General features: G+C 39.7%; 1 protein-coding gene and 1 long non-coding RNA gene across 4 annotated transcripts in view; both read left to right on the forward strand.

Annotated features, from left to right (window-relative positions):
* The window catches only part of LOC133094971 (uncharacterized), a 33,630-nt gene extending 25,241 nt beyond the window's left edge, over positions 1-8,389 (forward strand). Inside the window, exons 3-4 of the long non-coding RNA XR_009701539.1 lie at positions 6,316-6,500; positions 8,336-8,389. This is a non-coding gene — a long non-coding RNA (uncharacterized LOC133094971). The remainder of the gene's footprint in view (positions 1-6,315; positions 6,501-8,335) is intronic.
* A 547-nt stretch (positions 8,390-8,936) lies between these two features.
* Positions 8,937-21,572, forward strand: part of MRS2 (magnesium transporter MRS2) — a 29,694-nt gene continuing 17,058 nt past the window's right edge. The window contains exons 1-7 of one of the 3 annotated variants that reach the window (XM_061195763.1): positions 8,937-9,257; positions 11,084-11,157; positions 13,543-13,579; positions 14,824-14,936; positions 16,626-16,799; positions 18,480-18,610; positions 19,622-19,738. In XM_061195763.1, coding sequence (XP_061051746.1) covers positions 9,068-9,257; positions 11,084-11,157; positions 13,543-13,579; positions 14,824-14,936; positions 16,626-16,799; positions 18,480-18,610; positions 19,622-19,738 — 836 coding nt within the window. In that variant the 5' untranslated portion in view covers positions 8,937-9,067. The remainder of the gene's footprint in view (positions 9,258-11,083; positions 11,158-13,542; positions 13,580-14,823; positions 14,937-16,625; positions 16,800-18,479; positions 18,611-19,621; positions 19,739-21,572) is intronic. The other 2 variants (XM_061195764.1, XM_061195765.1) reach the window with 2 other exon arrangements.

Below are 21,572 nucleotides of genomic sequence, written 5' to 3' on the forward strand. Positions count from 1 at the left end.
ACATTAGAGTTTCACTTTTTAATGCCTACCACGTGTGAAGAATATGTCTAGAAACATCGAAAGGGATATATCTTCTAAAGGCAAAAATGGTCTTGGGGTTTTGTGGATTCTTCTCCTTGTTATAAAATACAGTAGTTCTCAATCAGGAGTGATTTTGCTCCCCAGGAGAGAGTGGTGATGTCTGGAGACATTGTCACAACTCAGGGAAGGGGTGCTACTGGGACCTAGGGGGCAGAGGACAGGGTTGCTGCTGAACATCCTACAACATACAGGACAGCCCTCATCCCCAAATTATCTGGTTCAAAATGTCAATAGAGCTGAGGTTAAAAAAAAATATATAAGAATTCTTTAATCCTTTTCATTCATTTGTAATATATAAACCTTCAACTTACAAGTAGTAGTTATTCATCTCTTGTGTATTTTTCGACTTAACCACAATACTTCTATCACACCTTAAATGCAAGGGAGATTTCTTAGTCTCTTCAAATAAACATTCAATGTTAAAATTAAAAAAAAAAAAGTAGTAGTTATTAACGGCAAAGCCAAATACATTCTGTTAGAATTCCAGCAATAAAGTTAAAAATTCAGGAAGGATGATTCTTTTGAACTCAGTCTCATGTCTGACTACATACTTTTGGATTATATATTTTGTCTTATAATGTAATATATTTACAATGTTTAACCATTGTTCTTCAAAATAGAAAATATATTTGGATGTTTTGGTTGCTAGCTACCGTGAGATATAAATTCAGTTATTCTTCTCTCTTAGCGAAATACTAGGAGAGTGAAGTTTTTAAATTAACTCCAGGTAGATCTGAAATGTTTTCATTAGGAAAACATGCCTGCTAGCGACAGGTGCGTTGAGAGCGGGAGAGAAGAGAAAAGATTGACTGCGACGTAGTCATCCCTCTGGCAACCGAGGAAAAGCAATTCTTTTAGGACCTGGAGCCCCAGCCTGGGATCTCTGAATCCTCAGGCTCTGTGAAAATAAGAGGAGTCTGAAAGCTATTTTCAACATTTTAAAAATGCTCCAATAACAACTGAACATTTATCTACAAGAAAATTTCTTAGACTAACTAAAATAAAAATCTTGGCGTGTAGACACTACATACAAGTTCATTTCATCTGATGCAATATTGTAGGAATTTATAGATCCTTTGGGACAAAATAATACAAGGAGTCTTTTGTGATTAAATAAAAAGTTAGAAACTACTGCCCTAAGGAAACCTAGCAGTTGAGATAAGTGTGGAAAAGTGTAATCATGATACTACAATATTGCGCCAACTTTTTTCCTCTAGTTTACTACTTGCAGTGCTTAAGCACAGTGCTTGGTATATAATGATAAACTCAAATATTCTGGCTTAACCCAGGACTTTAAAAAGGAGTAGAACCGCCTCAACTTCAGAATGGTAGTGACGACAGTAAGAAAGCCACAAGGGAAACAATGGAGGGACGATGGGCCAGACTCCTAAACCCATCACAGAGAACCCTCCTCTCACATCAACCCTGGGGATCTGCATTTGTTTTTATCAAGGAGACCCATGGGTTGTTTTCTTATGGATCTTAGTGAAATTTAGAGCTATAGTAACTTCTAGGCCCTCACCATAACTACTCTGCCACCATAGTCAAAAGCAGTGTTCTTTCAGGGTAACTCCGCTATTTTATTTGGGGGTCACTACTGTTTAGGCCAGTACATGCTAACAACAGACAAAATACCCACATTCCTCAGTCTCCTTTGCTGGCTCTTCCTCTATCACTCCGGTTTTGGTTGGTGTGCCTTGGAGACTGTGATCTGGACCCTTTTCTCCCCTCCTTATTATACACCCCCTGCCCCCAGGCAATCTCCTGCACGTCTATAGCCTCACTGATTATCTATACGCCAAACCCCCCACATTTATCCATCTAGCCTAGATAAACTCATATTCTTAGCTCCAGACCAATGATCTGTTTATTCAGTTGGATTATTTACTAGGCAGTCTCAAACACAGCAGGTCCAATATAGAATTCCCAATCTTTCCTCTGAACTATCTCTTCCTCTAGGTTTTCCTAACTCAGTCAACAGTACCATAATTCAGTATTTTACTTCTCCCAGAGTCATGGATTTCATCTTTACCTTCTATCATTGAATGAATTGTGTCCCCATATTCATATTTTGAAGCCCTAACCCCCAGGACCTCAGAATATGACTATATTTGGAGATAAGGCCTTTAAAGAGGTAATTAAGTTTAAAATGAGGCCATTAGGGTGGGCCCTACTCCAATCTAACAGATGTCCTTATTAGAAGAGGAAATTAGGACTTACAGAGAAACACCAGGGATGTGTGTGTGCAGAAAAAAGACCATGTGAGGACACATCAAGTAGGCAGCCATCTGCAAGCCAAGGAAAGAGGCCTCAGGAGAAACCAAACCTGCCGACAGCTTGATCTTGGGCTCCCAGCCTCCAAAATAGTGAGAAAATAAATTTATGTTGTTTAAGCCATACAGTCTGTGGAATTTTGTTATGGCAGCCTGAGCAAACTAATACGCCCTCTCCCTCTCCCCAGTCACCAAGTCCTACCCACCCTACTTCCTAAACAACTCTTCAGTCTATCCTCTCCATATCCGTTTCACCTGTCCTCATCCAAGCCCCCATCAAATCTTTTACGGATGCCTGCAGCAGCCTCCCAATGCTCTTCCTGCTTCCCCCATAACCCAGTCTCCAAGGGAAGCCAGAGTGACCATTTAAAAATGAAAATCGAGGGACTTCCCTGGCGGTCCAGTGGTTAAGACTCCATGCTTCCACTGCAGGGGGCAAGGGTTCAGTCCCTGTTGGGGAACTAAGATCCCACATGCCGTGTGGCATGGCCAAAAAATAACAATTTTTAAAAATTAAAAAATAGAAATGAAAACCAAATCCATTCCCCTAGTTTAGAATCCTTCAATAGTGTCCCCGTTTCTCAAAGAATGAAATCAAAACTCTTTCAGTTGGCTGGCAAAGCCTGGCATGATATGCCCCTGCCTTCCCCTCTGGCCTCATCTAGAATCACTTGAGCTCCAGACACAGCCACTTCTGATAGGTCTTCCAATGGCCAAAGAACACTAGTCTTCCTACACAATTTTTCCCCTTGTTAGAAATTTTTCTTAGCCCCTCCTCTTCATTTGGCTAATGCTTGTGCATCCTTTGGTCTCAGCCAAATTGTCACTTCCTAAGAAGGGCTTTCCTTGGCCTCCCATGTTGGTCCACCTCTTATAAGTCCTCATAGAACTCTGTACTCTTCTTTCATAGTACTCTTCACAAGTGAAATTAAACAATTATCTGTAAAATCATGTTTTTAATGTCTGTCTCTGATATGTAAGCTCCTTGAGGCTAAGTATCACATCTCTCTTTTTTTATATTTCCAGAGCTAAATACAGTGCCTGGAAATATTGGTTGAAGGGATGAAGAATGACCAGAATATATAATTACTTTCAAGAAATGCATCTAAGGCTCCAAAGGAAATGAATGTACTTCTCCTAAAGGCCCAAAACATTTTGGGAGAAGGCTTTGATTTGAATTCCAAAGCCAAATATTAAAGAGCCATAAAAGCCAGAACTTATGGCAAGTTAAGCCAGAGGAAAACATAAAATTATAACAGGTCTTACTTGCTTTTGGTCTATATCACTGTATTTCCTGACACTGTAAAATTATTTTGTACCTTAAATGACTGCAGAGTACTCCACCTGCTAAGAGAGAGTAGAGCTTGGCTGGAATAAGAGGTTTGAGGATACCAGTAAATATTCAAAGGAGGTGTTAGGGGGAAAGAAGAAGGGACTGAGAGAGGGCAAAATAATTGGCAGGCAGTACTGAGGACAGAGCTGGGGCTGCGAATTTTATGGGCCCCAATGAACTAGAATTTAAGCTACGTGAAAACATGTAGCTTATGAATTTCCCAGGGCTACCGTAACAAACGACCACAAACTAGGTGGATTAAAACAACAGAACACTAGTCTTTCACAGTTCTGGAGGCTAGACGACCAAAATCAGGGTCAGCAAGACCATGCTCTCTCTGAGGTCTCTAGGGGAGAATCCTTCCTTGTCTCTTTTGTCTTCTGGTAGCTTCTGGTGTTCCTTGGCTTGTGGCAGCATCACTCCAGTTTCTGCCTCCATCTTCACATGGTGGTCTTCTATCTGGGTCTGTGTGTCCAAATCTCCCTCCTTTCTCTGACAAAGACACTAGTCATTGTAGGGCACACGCTAAATCCAGGATGATTTCATCTTGAGATCCTTAACTAATTAAATCTGTAGACTCTACTTCCAAATAAGGTCACATCCTGGGACTTCCCTGGTGGTCCAGTGTTTAAGACTCTGCACTTCCACTGCAGGGGGTGTGGGTTCCATGTCTCTGGCCGGGGAACTAAGATCCCACATGCCATGCAGCCAAAACAGAACAAAACAAAAAACAAATAAGGTCACATCCTGAGGTTCTGGGTGAACATAAATTTGGGGGGGCCGCTATTCAACTCAGTATAAACAGGGACTTGTTTCATTCACTCCTCTACCCCTAGAACTTAAAATAATACTTGGCATGAAGATTACGCTCAATAAATATTTGTGAAATAAATGACTGCATAAACAAATAAATAAAAGAGGTGCCACAGAATCAAAGGTGCTGAGGAGTGTAGGTGCTTCCACGGAGGTGCCAAGATAGGGTATCAGCACCAAAGTGAGTTACCAGATGGATTGCCAGATGCAAATTCCCCAGGGAACAATCTGAGCAGCCATCACAGAGCTCTTCGACCTCTCACCTCTCACAATATAGAAGGATTGAAAGACTGAAGACTTAGGGGCAGATATTATATGGAAGATTTGGGAAAAAAAGCTGTGCTTGGGAATCCCACCCCTACCACGACCATCAAGAGAAAGGGGTAGGGGAAGTGTTGCCCACTCACTTCAAGTCTAGTGAGAGGAACTTGAGAGCGCTCCAAGAGCTGGAAGAGATCCTAGACTCACACCTGGGCAAGGGAGACCAGCTCTGCAGGGAAGTGACTGCACTCCCTCTAAAGGTGCATGAAATCCTAGATGCAGACCTGACTACAGGAATATCAATCTGGGGTTGTTTTTAAAAGGATCCTGCCCCAAAGAGCAGCATGTCAGGAAGAGAGGAACCTGATCATTTGAGGCAAGAAGGGGCAGAATCTGAAAGTGATCAGGACGGTCACTGCCGACGTCAAAGCAATGGCAATCAGATGGCCCTGGGTTGGGGGGTGGGGTGGGAAAGGGAGGGAGCTGGTCCTCTGGAGACCACGTGAATATGCCCACGATGAAATCAGCTTAAAATCTGCCCTGCCTAGAGAGAACACGGGGCCATCTTTCAATAAACACATTTGGTTCACTTTTTTTTTTTTAGTTCTTTCTTTATTTATTTTTTTAACTTATTTTTTAAAATTTATTTTTGGCTGCGTTGGGTCTTCGTTGCTGTGCGCGGGCTTTCTCTAGTTGCGGCGAGCAGGGGCTACTCTTGGTCGTGGTGCTTCTCGTTGCGGTGGCTTCTCTTGTTGCGGAGCATGGGCTCTTGGCACGTGGGCTTCAGTAGTTGTGGCTCGCGGGCTCTAGAGCGCAGGCTCAGTAGCTGTGGCGCACGGGCTTAGTTGCTCCATGGCATGTGGGAACTTCCCGGACCAGGGCTTGAACCCGTGTCCCCTGCATTGGCAGGCAGATTCTTAACCACTGTGCCACCAGGGAAGCCCTGGTTCACTCTTAACTTTGCTTCACTGCCCCAGCAGAGTCAGAAACAGCAGCCATGGAATAAGAAAGGCAGTGGGAAAGGGGTAGGAGGAGCTGCCCAGAATCTCTACCCACACCCAAAGTTCTTATTTGCCCCCAGGCCTAACAAGGAAAGAGGAACCAAGTCTTTCCTTTGAATGAAGATTGAAACAGCGATTAGTATACTGGGTCTGACACTGCAAATTACTGAATTGAAGTATACGGAGTGGATGTTTTATTTTATTGATGTATAGTGGATTTACAATATATTAGTTTCAGGTGCACAACATAGTGATTCAAAATTTTTATAGATTATACTCCATTTATAGTTATTATAAAATATTTGCTGTATTCCCAGTGCTGTATCCTGGTAGCTTATTTATTTTATACATAGTTGTTTGTACCTCTTAATCCCCTACCCCTATCTTGCCCCTCCCCACATCCTTCTCCCCACCGGTAACCACTGATTTGTTCTCTGTATCTATGAGTCTGTTTCTGTTTTGTTATATTCATTCATTTATTTTTTAGATTCCACATATAAGTGATAACATACAGTATTTGTCTTTTTCTGACTTATTTCACTAAACATAATAGGGAGTGGATATTTTAAATTGCTGAATTGAGACCAAAATGAACATAAGACTGAAAGACTGGAGAAGTCATGGAACCGGCTCAAGTTTTCAAGAGGCAAGAGAAAGACTAGCCCCACTCAGCAGGATTAAAGAGACAAAAATAAAGTGGCTTCTATGATTACATCCCATGAGTGCAACATGCTCCAGGTACAAGTCTTAGTGGTTTCAGAGATCAGTTACATAATCTGGGCTGGGTAGAGAAGGAAGAGCATCCAGGAAGGGTCTGATGGGAGAATATAATCACTGTGGGTGTAGAGCCTCCAGGAGGCTATGGTGTGCATAACTGGTGTAACATTTCTGAGATGAAACAATTCTGGGTAAGAACACAATCCAGAGTGTGATCCTGGCGGATTAGGTCACCGACGTGCTTTAAAGCTTAAGAGGTAAGGAAAGAGATTAAGGAATGTTAAAGCCAAATTGTTATATGGGTGCAGAATCTTTTGGGATTCTGTCATGGCTTGAGATGAAAAAGAAGGTGATGAACAGTAGAAACTAACACAACATTGTAACACAACTATACCTCAATAAAAAAAAATAAAAGGAAGGTGATGATCCAGATCCCATTCCCTACCACTCTCTGAAAACTGTTCCTGTCAAGATCACCAGTAAGCTCCACAGCATCACACCCACTATAGACAATTCTCATTTCTCACTTACCAAACAGTAGTATTTGACATAACTGATCACTTCCTCATTCCTGACACACTTTCTCCATTTAGCTTCAAGGATCCCACCCTCTCTAATTTTACTCCTCCTTCCTGGCCATGCCTTCTCGTATTCTGCTGGATCCATCTTCGATTCTTAACCATTAAATGTTGGAGGACCTAGAGCTGAATCACAGGAACTTTTCTCTTTCCTGTCTCACTTCCTAAGAGATTTTACCCAATCATATGGCTTTAAATATTTCTATATAGTCCCAAATGTATATATCTAGCTCCAAAATCTCCCCAGACTCCACACTGCTTACCTGATATCTATGCTTAGATATGTGTCTAGTAGAGCTCTCAAATTTAACATGCCCAGAACCAAACGCCAAGCCATCATCTGCTCTCCATCTAAACTTGCTCCTCTCCAAAATTCCCTAGCTCAGTAAATGGCACCACGATTGCCCAGTTGTTTAGGCCAAAAAATTTGGAGTCAGCTTCTATGCCTCTTTATTTACATCCCATCTGCAAATCTTGTCAACTCAGCCTTCAGTTTATAGCACCAAACCCATCCAGTCTCCCCTTCTCCACCACCTCCACCTTAACCTAAACCATCATCACCATCTCTCTGCTTCCACACTTACCTTTCTGTAATCTCTCCCCCACACAGCCTGAACAATCCATTTAAACATAAATCAGATTTACTTCTCTACTCAAAGTCCCCGCAATAGCTCCCACCCTTCTCAGATGAAATTCTAAATCCTTGACATGAGTTTTAAGGCCATGTGTCTGGCCATGTCCCAGAGTTTTTCTAAGGCTCTGTAAGGGTCATCTTAAACAGAGTTGTCTCTTCATGCTGGGGACTAAGTTTTTAAAAAGTTATCACATATTGTTTCCAAGAAATGTCTCTGAAGGCACGCAATGTTCTTGAAAGATGTATTTCATCCTTGTTGCCCTTAGTTACATGAAAAATCTACCAGCCATGTACTATATACCCAGGGCTCTTTTCCAGACTTTCCAAACCCCACCCCATCCCACTGCCAAGGAAGCACTGCTTGAAGTCCTCCTTTGCCCTCAATGCTCAAGTCAGATGTCCCCTGTGTTGTAAGCCTTCTCTCTGTCTACTGCCTCAGTCTCCATATCCTACAGGGGGGGAAAAGTTCTCTCGTGCTTCCTCAGCTCTGTATTCATACATAGTGATTGAATGGTAATCTGTGAAATTTGTGTCTGCCTTGTATTTCTACCTTGTAAGGGACAAGTCTATTAACTCACACTTTAAAAAGATGTATATATACTATATTTCATCAATTCTAAGCCTCACTTTTTTTTATTTTACAGACTGAAATTGGGATGACTCTTAAATGATATAATTAGAGAGCAAAGTTTATCAGCGATTTTTCTTTCTTGGTGGTATATAAAATGGCACCTTGAAATTGATACTATCTTACATTTGATTAAATACGGACTATAAATCCTACGCGTTTATGTTCCTCAGTCTTCACTAGCAAAATTTAATATATCATTCCATATGACGGTTAATTATTTTTGCTACATTAAACTTAAATATAAATTGAGTTGGCAATGGGTATAATTTCTTCACTTCCAAATTGCAGACTGCATCATACGTATGAAAATGCTCCAGAGACCGCAAAGCATTATATACATGCTGGGTATTTTTTCACATTTAACGATGACTAGTTAATAGAAATAATCGACACTCTACGCGCCGACCTGACCCCTCCAAGGCCCTATGGGTCGAATCTAGGTTAGAGAGTTCGACTCACGCAGGTAAACGCGCCCCGCCCCCCCCGAGCCGGTCCCTACACGCTTTACAGGTACAGACTCAGGTGTAGGAGACAAACTCCGATTGGCCGAGGGATACGAGATGCCCACCCAAAGGCACCTTCCGAGCATGCGCGGGAAATTAGACGCAGGCGCGCTCCGCGCATGCCCGGTAGGCAGCGGCCGCAGCTTGGGCGCTCGCGCGGGGTCGCGAAGAGCCGGCTGCTCCGCTGCCGTCAGGTATGAAGGGCTGGGGTCTTGCAGCTGCCTCCTCCTTGCTCCAGCGCCATGGAATGCCTGCGGAGGTTGGCCCAGCTCCTGCCCCGCGCGGTGAGGTTGCCCCGGCGCACCCTATGCGCTCTGGCCTTGGGCTTGACCCCCGGGACTCGCTCCGTTGCCGCCTGCGGCCGCGCCGCCCAACTGCTCGGAAGGAGGTGGGCCGCGCCGCTGTACGGGCCCCGCCGGCTCCCCACGGCAGGTACTCCCCTCTCCGCCCCGCAGCCCCGGGACGCCGGGCTTGCCGTGATCCCAGGGCCCCGACCCGACCGCCGGAGCCCACGTGGCTGTGGCTGCTCTGGCCTTGGCCTCCAGGTCCGCCCTTGGGCGCCCGGCTCTTGTCCCCTTGCCCAGGTCCGCGGGCCGAGCTGCGTCCCACCAGCTCCGAACGCGACTGAGCACTGCGCCTTGTGACCAGCTAGAGCCCGACCCGACAGGCCTCTGTCTTTCCCACCGCCCCAGCTGCAAATCTCCAGGCTTAAGTGCGCTTGTGAAAAGACTTTTTAAAGAGTTTCACTCTTATCTGTCATCATAGTGCTGAAGCTAAGTTTAGGCTTATCTACCTGAAATATTTTTTTAAGTATGTTCCCTGTCTTCTGTCTCTTCCTTATGGACGGACACATTTATACCTTTGTCCAGTTGCTCAGGTAAGGGGTGGGGACGCACCTAGAAGTGAGGCTGAAGACTTTGAAACTTAATGGGAAGAGTTGCTTCTGAGAAAGATCTGACTTTTTTTCCAAGTACTGTGTAACCAGACAGCCAGAAGGAGTCAGGGGATGGGGGGGAGAGGGGTTGAAATTTGAGTTATTTTTTTTCCCCCTGAATGATAGAGCATGACGGTAATACGTTGACGTTTTCACAAATATGACAGTGTGGGTGCTAATACTGCTGAGAAACAAAGGGCATTAAAATATACGTCTTCGCAAAAAATGTCCTCAAGTTTCTCAGTTGTACTCTCAAAATGCTCCCGAAGTAACTCACCATCTCCACCTTCTTCCCCATACCCATTAGGAGACTCTTTCCAAATTGGGTTACATTTCATATTCCCTTCTTTGGTAAATGCCTGGGAACCCAGGTTCAGCCCATCTAATGTTTTAGGACAAAACATTAGATGGTAACATTTTATCTAACTGGTGACTGATTAGCAAATGCTGATGTGTAGCTCTTTAACCTTTATTCAGCTGACCCTCATAACATAGTTTGTATTTTGTAGAAGGGAACCAACAAACCACAGGTGGTAACAAATTACATGTCTTTATGTAATAGGAAGGAATAAGATCAGAAATGAGAATATATCTACATGTTCTGTAGATAGGAATTCTGTTCATTCCTCTTATGTTTAGTATTTTGAACAGTGTCCTTTGTCAGGCATTAAATTTACTTGGTTATACTTGAGAGCTCACTTCAGCTCAGTTTAAATCACATGTTTTAAATAGGTTTATTTTCAAATAAAGATTTGTCTTTATTCCAGTTCACTGGGGTCTCCATTCTAGTGCAGTAGGTTATTTCATAAGTATGTTCACTCTAAAGTATATCTGTGAAAAAGAAGTTAATACACAGAAGTAAAATCAATAGGTTTCATAATTTATAGGTCAAATAATCCTGATATTGGAATGCTGAAAGGTCAGATGGTTCTTGGAATGTATGTTTTCTAAACTGTACCAATGTAACTTGCATGAAGAGCCTTTCTAAACTAGGCAAAAAAGAATGGACATTTTATTTTAATCTCAGAACATTGTTATACACTTGTTCATCCAACTATAAGATATCAATAATACTTAGAAAGGCAAAGCGGTGATTGGATTCCATAGATTATTCTAATGCCTTACCTAAGCTACTCATTCATTGGCAAACCTAACATTATCACCTACAAATATTAACAAGAGTGTTTCTTATTTTCCCTCTAGGAAAAAGATTCAAAACATAGTAAAATAGTCTGAAGACCTCCACATACTGTGAGAATTGTATCTTAGCTGTATGTGAAAACCAATCGTATGATCACAAGGAATTCTCTGCTTCGTTTTTCAGGTGAAATTCACCGGTTTAGAACTTCTGATGTCTCTCAAGCCACTTTAGCCAGTGTAGCCCCGGTGTTTACTGTGGTGAGTATGTGTGGTCCGTTTGATGATATTACTTACTTTGTTTTATAATGAATCCTTATAAGTCATTGTCTTTTGCTTAGCCAGTGACCTGAGTACCAGCTAGGTTTGCTTCACAGCACTCTTGAAACTTTGCTAATGACTGTAGAGCTCATCTTTTAATACTAGAACAGGTGGCTCAAATCACAATTCAGAGCTTCCTATTTGAATACTCAAGATTTCTCCAGAAATCTAGAAGTCCTTGAAGGCTGTTAATTACAAAACGTCTTGAACCTGTGCTATGCAACGTAATATATGCAGAAGCATTTTGAGGGCAGCACAGTGTATTAGCTGAGAGTGCATGCTTTGAAGGGTCATGATCTCTGCAGCTTTCTCTTTTTTTCAGGAAAAAAACTGAATAAAATAACACAAATGGTGTGTCTCACACACACACATATTTAGAGAGAGAAAAATAAAGTGCTTGCTCTGAGCCAGAGTTTCTAAATTCAGATCTCAACTCTGTCTCTTACTAACTGGATGGACTTGGACAAGTTATGATAACATCTTTGTGCCCTAGTTTTCTCATCTGTATACTTGGGGGTAAAAGTACCCACCTTATAGAATTGTGAGATTTAAATTAACTCACGTATGTAAAACCCTTAAAAATAATACCTCATGCATGGTAAGCATTCAGTGTATATTAGCCATTATATATCATCCTTATTATTTAGGCTTACTCACATAAGAACTTTTCTTTATCAATTATACAGAACAAGATAACTTCTACACGTAGTTCTGCGGGTTATCACTGTTATTCACTGTTCTGGAAGAGTTAGCCAGTTTAATTAACAGTACAAAATCAGATGTTAAATATTGAAAGAAGGTTCTTTGCAGGTGAAATCATTGTCTACCAAGAGCACTTAAAATCAGTTGATGCTATTTGAAATAATGTGAGTTACATTACAAGGTAAACATTTTTTTAAAAAATCAGTTTGTATGATCTCATGTTTTTTTTAAAATCAAAAAAATCCCATTAAGGAAAAAATATAAATACTGAGATGCAAAAATATTCACCATACATTGTTAAGTTGAAAGTGGAGGGAAGACTGCAAAGAAGTGTGTGTAACATGAATATATTTAATAGGAAAAAGTCTGGAAGGACATTCAGTAAAATATTAGCATGATTTTCTCTAAAAATTTGTGACCAAATAGTTTTATTTATCTTTATTTTCAAATTTTCTGCAGCAGATGTATATATTTGTGAAATAAGTGTACGGAGGAAAGCTAGTGTGTATTACACAAAACATAAAGCTTCCCTTGATGTAAATTTCCCTTGAACTCTGATGTTTTATGATACTCATATAATCCTGTTGATCTTATCTTTGCTCATGAGAAGCAAGTTGAAATATATATTGTGAGGTTTTATTGTGTTATTATTAACACAGCATGTGTATTTTCCATGGTAATAACCCAGGACTTGGACCTACAACTGTATCTTAGAGTGTGTCTTCCTGAAAATGCATATTTAATAGTAATTAATACAGCCCAGTACCTAGTGATTCATTAAATATTATTTGACATCTTCAAACTTGACTATGGACAAGTATTACAGGAAAACCTTCCCTCTGCTTTATAGGAAATAAGTACAGTTTCTGCCTTGTGTCCTCTTTTTAAACTCTCAGAAGAGGTCTTTTTGTAAACATTTATTGATTCTGCAACACCCACCAGAGAGACTTCGTAGCCTCCCATAGATACTTAGATTCACAAGATAAGCCACACTTGGTCCCAGTCTGTTCAAAAGGATAAAGGATAGGACGTGCAGAAGGGCAGCATTAGGTGTTTTCTCTTCAAAAGAAGTCCTTACAGCCATGCAGGGGCTCCTGTGGCCCCCTGTGTGACAGCTCAGGTGAGAGGAGAGGATATTCTCAAATGTGGGTGTGAGATCCACCTTGGCTTAGGATCCCAAGGCCCTCTAGCGCCAGTATCTTGTAACCATCCCAGAGACACATCCAGGGCTCCCACAAGGAGCATAGTCGGTTAGAAGAACCACTACACTCGGAAAAGGCAGAACCATGGCTTCCCAACAGGTGTCTGTAGTCTGTTCTTAGTCTTTCCAGTCCGGAGCAGTCTGTCTACCAGTCATTGGGCACTTTTACCATAAGCATTGTTGCCTATTAACACAACTGACACTCCTTTATCAGATCTCCCGGGGAACCAAGTTAGAAAGTTAATCCAAGGTCAGATTTGTCCTAGCAAAGGGAAAGGGAATTTTTTGACCCTTAACTCATAACTGAATTTAACTTAAGGGCAGTTATGGTTTTTATCTGTATTTCAGTATTTGGGAGGATTAGAATACCATATATAATGTACTGATGTGGGAGAAAATAATATTTTATTATCTCTCTCCAGACAAAATTTGACAAAGGGGGAAAGGTTACTTCTTTTGGTGAGTATCTGTAATTTTCTTTTAAATCACTCATCAGTGAATGAGTGAACCCACTAGAAGTCAAGAAATTACAATATTTTGAGTAGAATATTCTTTGCATTTATGGATGTGTTGAAGGAGATCTTTTTCAGCACTTGCCCATCTGTCCTAATTGGAACTGGCAACACCTGACCTGTGTTGTTGTTTCAGGAGCCACTTTCACTCTAACAGGATGTTAAAGGAAGAGCGTAGGCTGGTGTGCAGCTCAGAGTGAAGCACTCTTTTCCCTTTTGTTTCTCTTCCTGAGTCTCCCTTTCACTGCCCCGGTCCACATGTCCCTCTCCTCCTGTACCATGTTGAAGGCAGAGAATCACATAATACCACTGTTATTGCAGTAGCAGTGGGTGACAGCAGACAGAAGGGACAGGGCACTGGATGGCAGTCAGATGGAACTCTGCCAGTGATGGCTCTCATGGACGGTTACTTTTTTAAATGAAACCCAGCATTACTTTACTGTCTGACCTCAGGTGCAGGTTTCAGGTCTCCCATGTCCTTCCCACCCCGTGGTCCTGTTCCTGCTGTTGCTAAGATCCCAGTGGAGTATTTTGGGCGGTTTTTTGGCTCGGCATCTCCTTCAAAAGGTGGTTCTACTTAGAGCTCTATCACAGGTGTGGCTTGATATTATAAGAATAGATGCTACTATTACCAGCATCATTTCTTGAGTTTCTTCATCTGTTTTGCTTTCTCTTAGGTAATAAATTTAGTTTTCAGGTAGGAGAATCTAGTGTGAGAACTGACTTTATTTTCTCATTTTGTATTAGTCCAAGAACAAAGAAAATTGAACTTGTCTGTTCATAGATTTAAAATGCTGAAGTTGATAATGTAGTAAGGAAAAAATAGAAAATAGAACTGTAGTTCTCTACAGTTCATATTTAAAAATCCATGAATCTAGAGCTAGAAATTGATACTGTAAATTCCAATGATGTATAGCTATGGTTTTTATATTGGTCCCAAGAGGCTTTTCTAAGCACAGAGAAATTTTATGAAGTGTGGTTAAAAGGAGAAAAGAAAAATTAGTTTGACCAGATTTAGCCTGAGTATGTTTTTGAGGTAGAAATGGGTATTAAAAAGACCCATTTTAGCTCTCGTTTCTGGTAGTAATAGAAGATTATCTTGTTGGTGGGAGGGGTACTCTGATATAAAAATCTAAACTTTTCGGTATATTGGTTTACCCACTCTTTTTATTGAACATGTTTCTTTTATAGAAAGAAAGAAAACTGACTTATATCAAGAATTAGGTCTTCAAGCCAGAGATTTGAGGTTTCAGCATTTAATGAGTATCACAACCAGAAACAATAGGATTATCATGAGAATGGAGGTAAAGGATTTTATTCCATATACATTTCTCCGCTGCAGTCTTATAAAAGTTACTTCCTAACTATCTTGATCAATAACTAGGTTAAAAGTAATTTCGTAATAAAAATAGCTATGTGAAACATAGAATATTTTATAATATAACATGTTGTTAAGAGTAAAACTCATTTTACGTGGATTATATACATATGCTCAGCAGGCATAGCACTGCTCTATTTATGATGGAAAAGATCTGACTTCGGTCTCCATTCTCACTGTTTGAATTTAGTCTCTAGTTTCTGAAATAAGAGAAAGAATCTTGATTTATAATAGACATTTTCAGTCGTATACAGTTATGTGTAATTGTAGCGTAACTTCAGCTACTAAGAATATATTCTGGTTTTCCAAATAGCCTAAGAATATCCTTTAAAGTTTATCATCTTAATTTAATTTTTTATTTTTATGGAAAGCTTTAAGTTATTTTGGTGGGCTAACGTTTAAGGTTTGGACATAGATGAGGGGACGCAGGTCTCAATGGTATCGGCCCTGCAGTGGGCATGAGACTTGCTTTCTTCAAAAAGTCTTTGATGGCAGGTTTTTGTCAATTTATCTAGAATTTTTTAAAAAATTAAAAAGGGAAGCAGTCTTTTCCCAAGTGATTTTTCTCCAAAACACATTCTTCACTTTTATTATCAATAGCGAGCACCCTTCAAAACAGTACCTCTTTAATGAAGAGATAGAGAAGTATGTGATAAAGCAAATTCAGCAGCATGTTAATCGTATCATCGAATTGGTATGTGTATAGGTATTCACTGTGTAATTTTTCAACTTTTCTGAATAAACATGTTCATATTACAGTTGACCCTTGAGCCACATGGGGGTCGGGGACACTGAACCTCCACACGGTCAAAAATCCACATGTAACTTATAGTCACGGTTCCTCCATATCTGCTGTTGCACATCCTCAGATTCAGCCAACCACGGATAGTGTAGTACTGCGGTATTTACTACTGAAAACAATCTGCACGTAAGTGGACCCGCATGGTTCAAACCAGTGTTGTTCAAGGGTCAGCTGTAAAATGGGGAAAATGGGAAAGAAAAATTTCTGATTTTTATATCACTAATACAGTGGCCACAGGCTACTACTCTTCTGTGTTACTCTTCTAACATAAAAGATGTCAGTCTTTCTTTTTAGAATAAATTTTTAATTTCATAGTGTTCTAAATTAGAGCGCTAAGGATACATTTTATCTTTATCATTTTGAATTAGCTTAATGTGTTTTGGTGATATTTTAAAAAGGAAACTTTCCCATTTCAGCCAAACTAATCATGATTAAACTAAATCTTTTCTAAAAGTCTGCTGAATACCTGACTTGTAAGAAGACCTTATCTTGTTTCCTTTGTTCTCTATATTTCTCATGATTACCCTGGAAGTCCTAATAAATACATAATTTGTTTAATTCTAGTTCTGTTGAGACTGAGTTAGAGGTATCAAGACTTGGATTTATTTTAGGCTTCCTCTCTTTAAAAAAAAAAAGTCTTGACTTTTTTTGAAAAACCAAATGAACAGTGATTTGGTTTGGGCTTAGTCCAAAATTAATAGAGTATTAAATCCTATTTTATGAAGGTTATTTTTTCCCTACAACTCTACAACTTACATATGCGTATGTGTGTGTACATATATATATATATGTTTTTTATGTTTTTTTTTTCAGTATTTGAAAGCTGTGATAACTCCAGAGTGTCTTCTGATACTAGATTATCGTAATTTAAATTTAGAGCAGTGGCTTTTCCGGGAACTCCCTTCACAGTTGGCTGGAGAGGGTCAACTTGTCACATACCCTTTACCTTTTGAATTTAGAGCTATAGAAGCACTCCTGCAATATCGGGTAAGCCTGTTTTTATTTAGCTTCTTGAATGTTTTATGGTTTTACAGTACTATTGAGGAAGACACATTGGTATTGTTTTAATAGCACTTTCCCTAACCACACCCTCCCCCCAAATAAAAACATTTCTAAGGGTTTTATATGCAGAAAGTACTTAATTCTTAAACTTTATGACCCAAACAAATAGATCTAAAGTCTCTAGGTATGGTATACATAGAGTCTCTTTGACAGTCATGTTATGACATTCAGTGAAGCACATTTCAGGTTGTCTATCCGTTATTCAATTTTAATAAATGTATTCAGGGATGCTAATTCAAAATACTTATCCTAAATATGATATAAATGAACATATCAAAAGGTTTTAACTGTACTCCATTTTATTCTCTAACTAAATTGTTGTGTAACTGCTTGCACATGATAAATATTATAGCACAAATCTTTCATCAAATCATTCTGATAAGTTTCCAGATCATTCTTTGTTTGTGTAATCCTTTGTTTGAGCTAGCTAAATGATGCCTGTGTTTGAGACCTAGTTTGACATATAAACTGTGTACAATTCTTCTTACGATTCCTCCTTTAAGTTGATCATCATTGAGTGTCTGGGGATCCTGTCAGGCTCTGAACAAGGATGGTCACTGCTTTCCTGGCCCCGACAAATCTTTCATCATCTTTTCTTCCCCCTATGAGTCAGGATAGTACTGTTCAGGACCTGGCTACATGCAAGAGTCAGTGCCATGAGCATGCTAGCCACAGTGGGAGAAGAAGAGGGCAGAGTAAAGGGGACATGAGGTGGGGGGGGGTGTTGGTGAACCTGGCACCCTTCTTTGTCTGCCTTGCTCTACTGAGGGAGTAGGAGATGGCTCCGTTCCTTACTCAGGTTAATGAGGCAATAGTGCCAGCTAGTGCCAGCCAGTGAGATGGTGACTAGTTGAAGCTCAGTTACTAAGCAGGGGAAAAATGGAAAGAAATGAAGGTATAAACAATGGTCGGTGGCAAGCTACACAGACTGACTAAGCTCTCAGGAGCTAATGCTGGGATGGATAGTATATGTTGGAATTTACATTAATAATTAATCTTACTGCTTAATTCAGCTGCTGTTATGCTGTTTACCAACAGGTATGGAAGAATTTTAATATTTTAAGAACTAGTATAGCTGTATGAATGTATACCTGCTGATTGACTCCTGCTGTGCCTATATTAACCCGAATAATAAATACACTTGACTTTTCAAGTTTATTTTGTAAAGTTTCAGGTATGTTTTGGTTTTCAAAAGAGCCATGTTCATAGGAGTTTTGAACTGTATCCTATTTACAAAGAACATAGGTATTGTTTACCAGATGTAAAGTTTATGTTTTAACCAAAGAACGGCAGCTTTTCTTTTAATCAGTCCTCCATTCCTTTCATAATAAGCGTCTGGTGTCTGTAGGGGGAAGAGACTTATGGGAGTTAATTCCCTGGCAACCAAATGGGAGCTTACTAACAACATTATGCATGGTTATCTTTTAACCTAGGAGGTCTAGTTTTTAATCATCTGGGATGGGCATTCCAGCAGTGACCATGTTCTGAAATGTTACCATCCTTCCTAGCTATTACAGATTTCTGTATTTAATCAGAGGATTCACTGACCCTGAGTATTCTAAAAAGATTGTTTTAATTCTTATGAAAGGTCATGTTGTTATCTAGATCAACACTCTTCAGGGGAAACTTAGCATTTTGCAACCACTGATCCTTGAGACATTGGAAGCTTTAGTGGATCCCAAACATTCTTCCATAGACAGAAGCAAACTTCACATCTTACTACAAAATGGCAAAAGGTAAATATGGGTGATTTACCAAGTTGGGAGTTAGACACAAATGTCTTAAATTTCTCTTTCAGTAGTCTTAACAGTGAAATGTTTAACGTAAATTCAGGTCCAAAATTAGTGTAATTCTTAGCTCTTTTAAAAATACCAACTAGTCTTGCTAATGATAATGACATTTTTTTACTTTGTGACTTACTCTCAGTACCTTCATTTCCATATTTGGTTTTCACTGTCTTTAATAACTTTAAGAAAGTAGCCTAGGTGGGAAGTTGAGCTAAAGGGGGCACACAAACTAATGTTTATTGAAAAACTATTTTGCATGAAGTGCTGTATCAGTCTCTTTTATGTGTGTGATGTCATCTCATCCTGTCAGCAATCCTGTTGACATGGTCCTCATTTTGAAGATAAGAAAACTGAGGTCTAAGTAACTTGTCTAAACTTTAACAGCTACTAAATAGCAAATCTAAACTCAAACCCAATTTTCTTTCCCTCCAAGGTCCATGGGTTTTTTTGTTTATCATAATGCATTCCAGAATTTAAGGATAATATTTTAATTTGTATTACAGACTGAATGAACATGCCCTCAGGATTTGTACCCCCTAAAAATCTATTCATGAGTTAACAGCTAAAATTCCTGAATCAGTAGTTCTTTGTCTGAAAATATTAGGATGTTTTTATGAATTAAAAGTAAATAGTCTGTTCATCACTGCCATACTTATTAAGAGTAAAGATAAATTTCTGAGCCCAGAAGCTTAAATCACAGTGATTATATGTTTCTGAGATAAATAATATATGCTGAAAATTATATCATTGGTTAATTTTACCACTTAATGTAGTTTTGGGATTGGGAATTGATTCTCAGAGTGCATAGTAAATATAAAAAAAATTTTTTTTACAAATCAGTGTTTACCATGAATTTATAAGTGTATCTACTTGATAAGACACTAAAAAGGCACTATTCTTTTAGGGAAATATTTTTATAGGTTTATGTTATTGAACATTTCTATGCAACTACTCTTACAGCCTGTCAGAGTTAGAAACAGATATTAAAATCTTCAAAGAGTCCATTTTGGAGATCTTGGATGAAGAAGAGTTGCTGGAAGAGCTCTGTCTGACAAAGTGGAGTGACCCACAAGTCTTGTAAGCAGACAGTCATGCTTTGTTAGTTTCTCTCTTAGGATCAGTTGTTTGTCTTTTTCAAGATGACTTTTTAGGGAGGATACAACATTTTTCTGGGATAGAGGATGTAGGCACTTTTCATCCCCAGTTGTTTCACTATTTCCGGTACCATATTGCATCTGATTGAATTTAATGAGGACTTACTAAGTGCACACTGTGTACACAACAATATGCTGGGCTTTGACTATACACACACTATTACCTTTATCTTCAAAGGACTGGCCACCAAAGTGACATACACATCTACCCAGATAACTTACCTGGAGAGTTCAGGGGGAGAGAGGAGGGAAAGGGTGGGGTGCAGGGAGGTGAGTAGAGACACTGGCACAGATTCTGTAAGTCTGGTTAATATAAAAACTCTCTCATCTTATAAACCTTTTCTCTCTTATGAATTTAGGAATCATTTACGCTTCTTGTGCACACCCAAGTTTAAATGTTGACTTTTTAAATACCCCAAATATTTCATTTTTGTACTTTGCAGATCAGTATCAGAGATTAATACAGACACCTTTGTAATGTGCATAGTTTCTGTAGTGTGTACAGATTTTTCAACATTTTGAGAAATTAGTTATCTATATTCTAATGAACGATTAAGATAAGGGCTCTATAATGCTTGATATTATAGCAGCTAGATATAGTAGCAGAAACTTGATCACTCTTGTAACTCTTGCTTGCTTTGCTTCTTAGGCCAATTTATCTCTAATATGCTTTGTAAGTGTCTTTTACAGAGTGCTTCATTCCCACTTATCCTCCTTGGTAGGGAGGATAATTTACAGTGTGTGCTAATTTCTGCTACATAGCAAAGTGACTCAGTTATACACATATATACATTCTTTTTTTAATATTTTTTTCCATTGTGGTTTATCCCAGGAGATTGGATGGATATAGTTCCCTGTGCTATACAGTAGGACCTTGTTGTTATCATTCTGTATGTAATAGTTTGCATCTGCTAACCCCAAATTCCCAGTCCATCCCTCTCCCTCCCCGCTTCCCCCTTGGCAACTACAAGTCTGTTCTCTATGTCTGTGAGTCTGTTTCTGTTTTGTAGATAGGTTCATTTGTGCCATATTTTAGATTCCACGTATAAGTGATATATGGTATTTGTCTTTCTCTTTCTGACTTCACTTAGTATAATCTGTAGTTGCATCCGTGTTGCTGCAGATGGCATTATTTCATTCTTTTTTATGGCTGAGTAGTATTCCATTGTGTGTGTGTGTGTGTGTGTGTGCGTGCGTGCATATATATATGCATGTATATATATATACACACACACACACAGCACATCTTTATCCATTCATCTGTTGATGGACATTTAGGTTGTTTCCATGTCTTGGCTATTGTGAATAGTGCTGCTGTGAACATAGAGGTGCATGTATCTTTTTGAATTATAGTTTTGTCCAGGTGTATATGCCCAGGACTGGGATTGCTGGATCGTATGGTAGTTCTATTTTTAGTTTTCTGAGGAACCTCCCTACTGTTTTCCGTAGTTGCTGCACCAATTTACATTCCCACCAATAGTGTAGGAGGGTTCCCTTTTCTCCACACCCTCTCCAGCATTTGTTATTTGTAAAGTTTTTAATGATGGCCATTCTGACTGATGTGAGGTGGTACCTCATTGTAGTTTTGATTTGCATTTCTCTAATGATTAGTGATGTTGAGCAGGTTTTCATGTGCCTACTGGCCATCTGTATATCTTCTTTGGAGAAATGTCTATGTAGGTCTTCTGCGCATTTTTCGATTGGGTTGTGTTTTTGTTGAGTTGCATGAGCAGTTTGTTTGTTTGGGGAATTAAGTC

Source organism: Eubalaena glacialis, chromosome 7 (assembly GCF_028564815.1).
Source record: "Eubalaena glacialis isolate mEubGla1 chromosome 7, mEubGla1.1.hap2.+ XY, whole genome shotgun sequence".
Classification (NCBI taxonomy): domain Eukaryota; kingdom Metazoa; phylum Chordata; class Mammalia; order Artiodactyla; family Balaenidae; genus Eubalaena; species Eubalaena glacialis.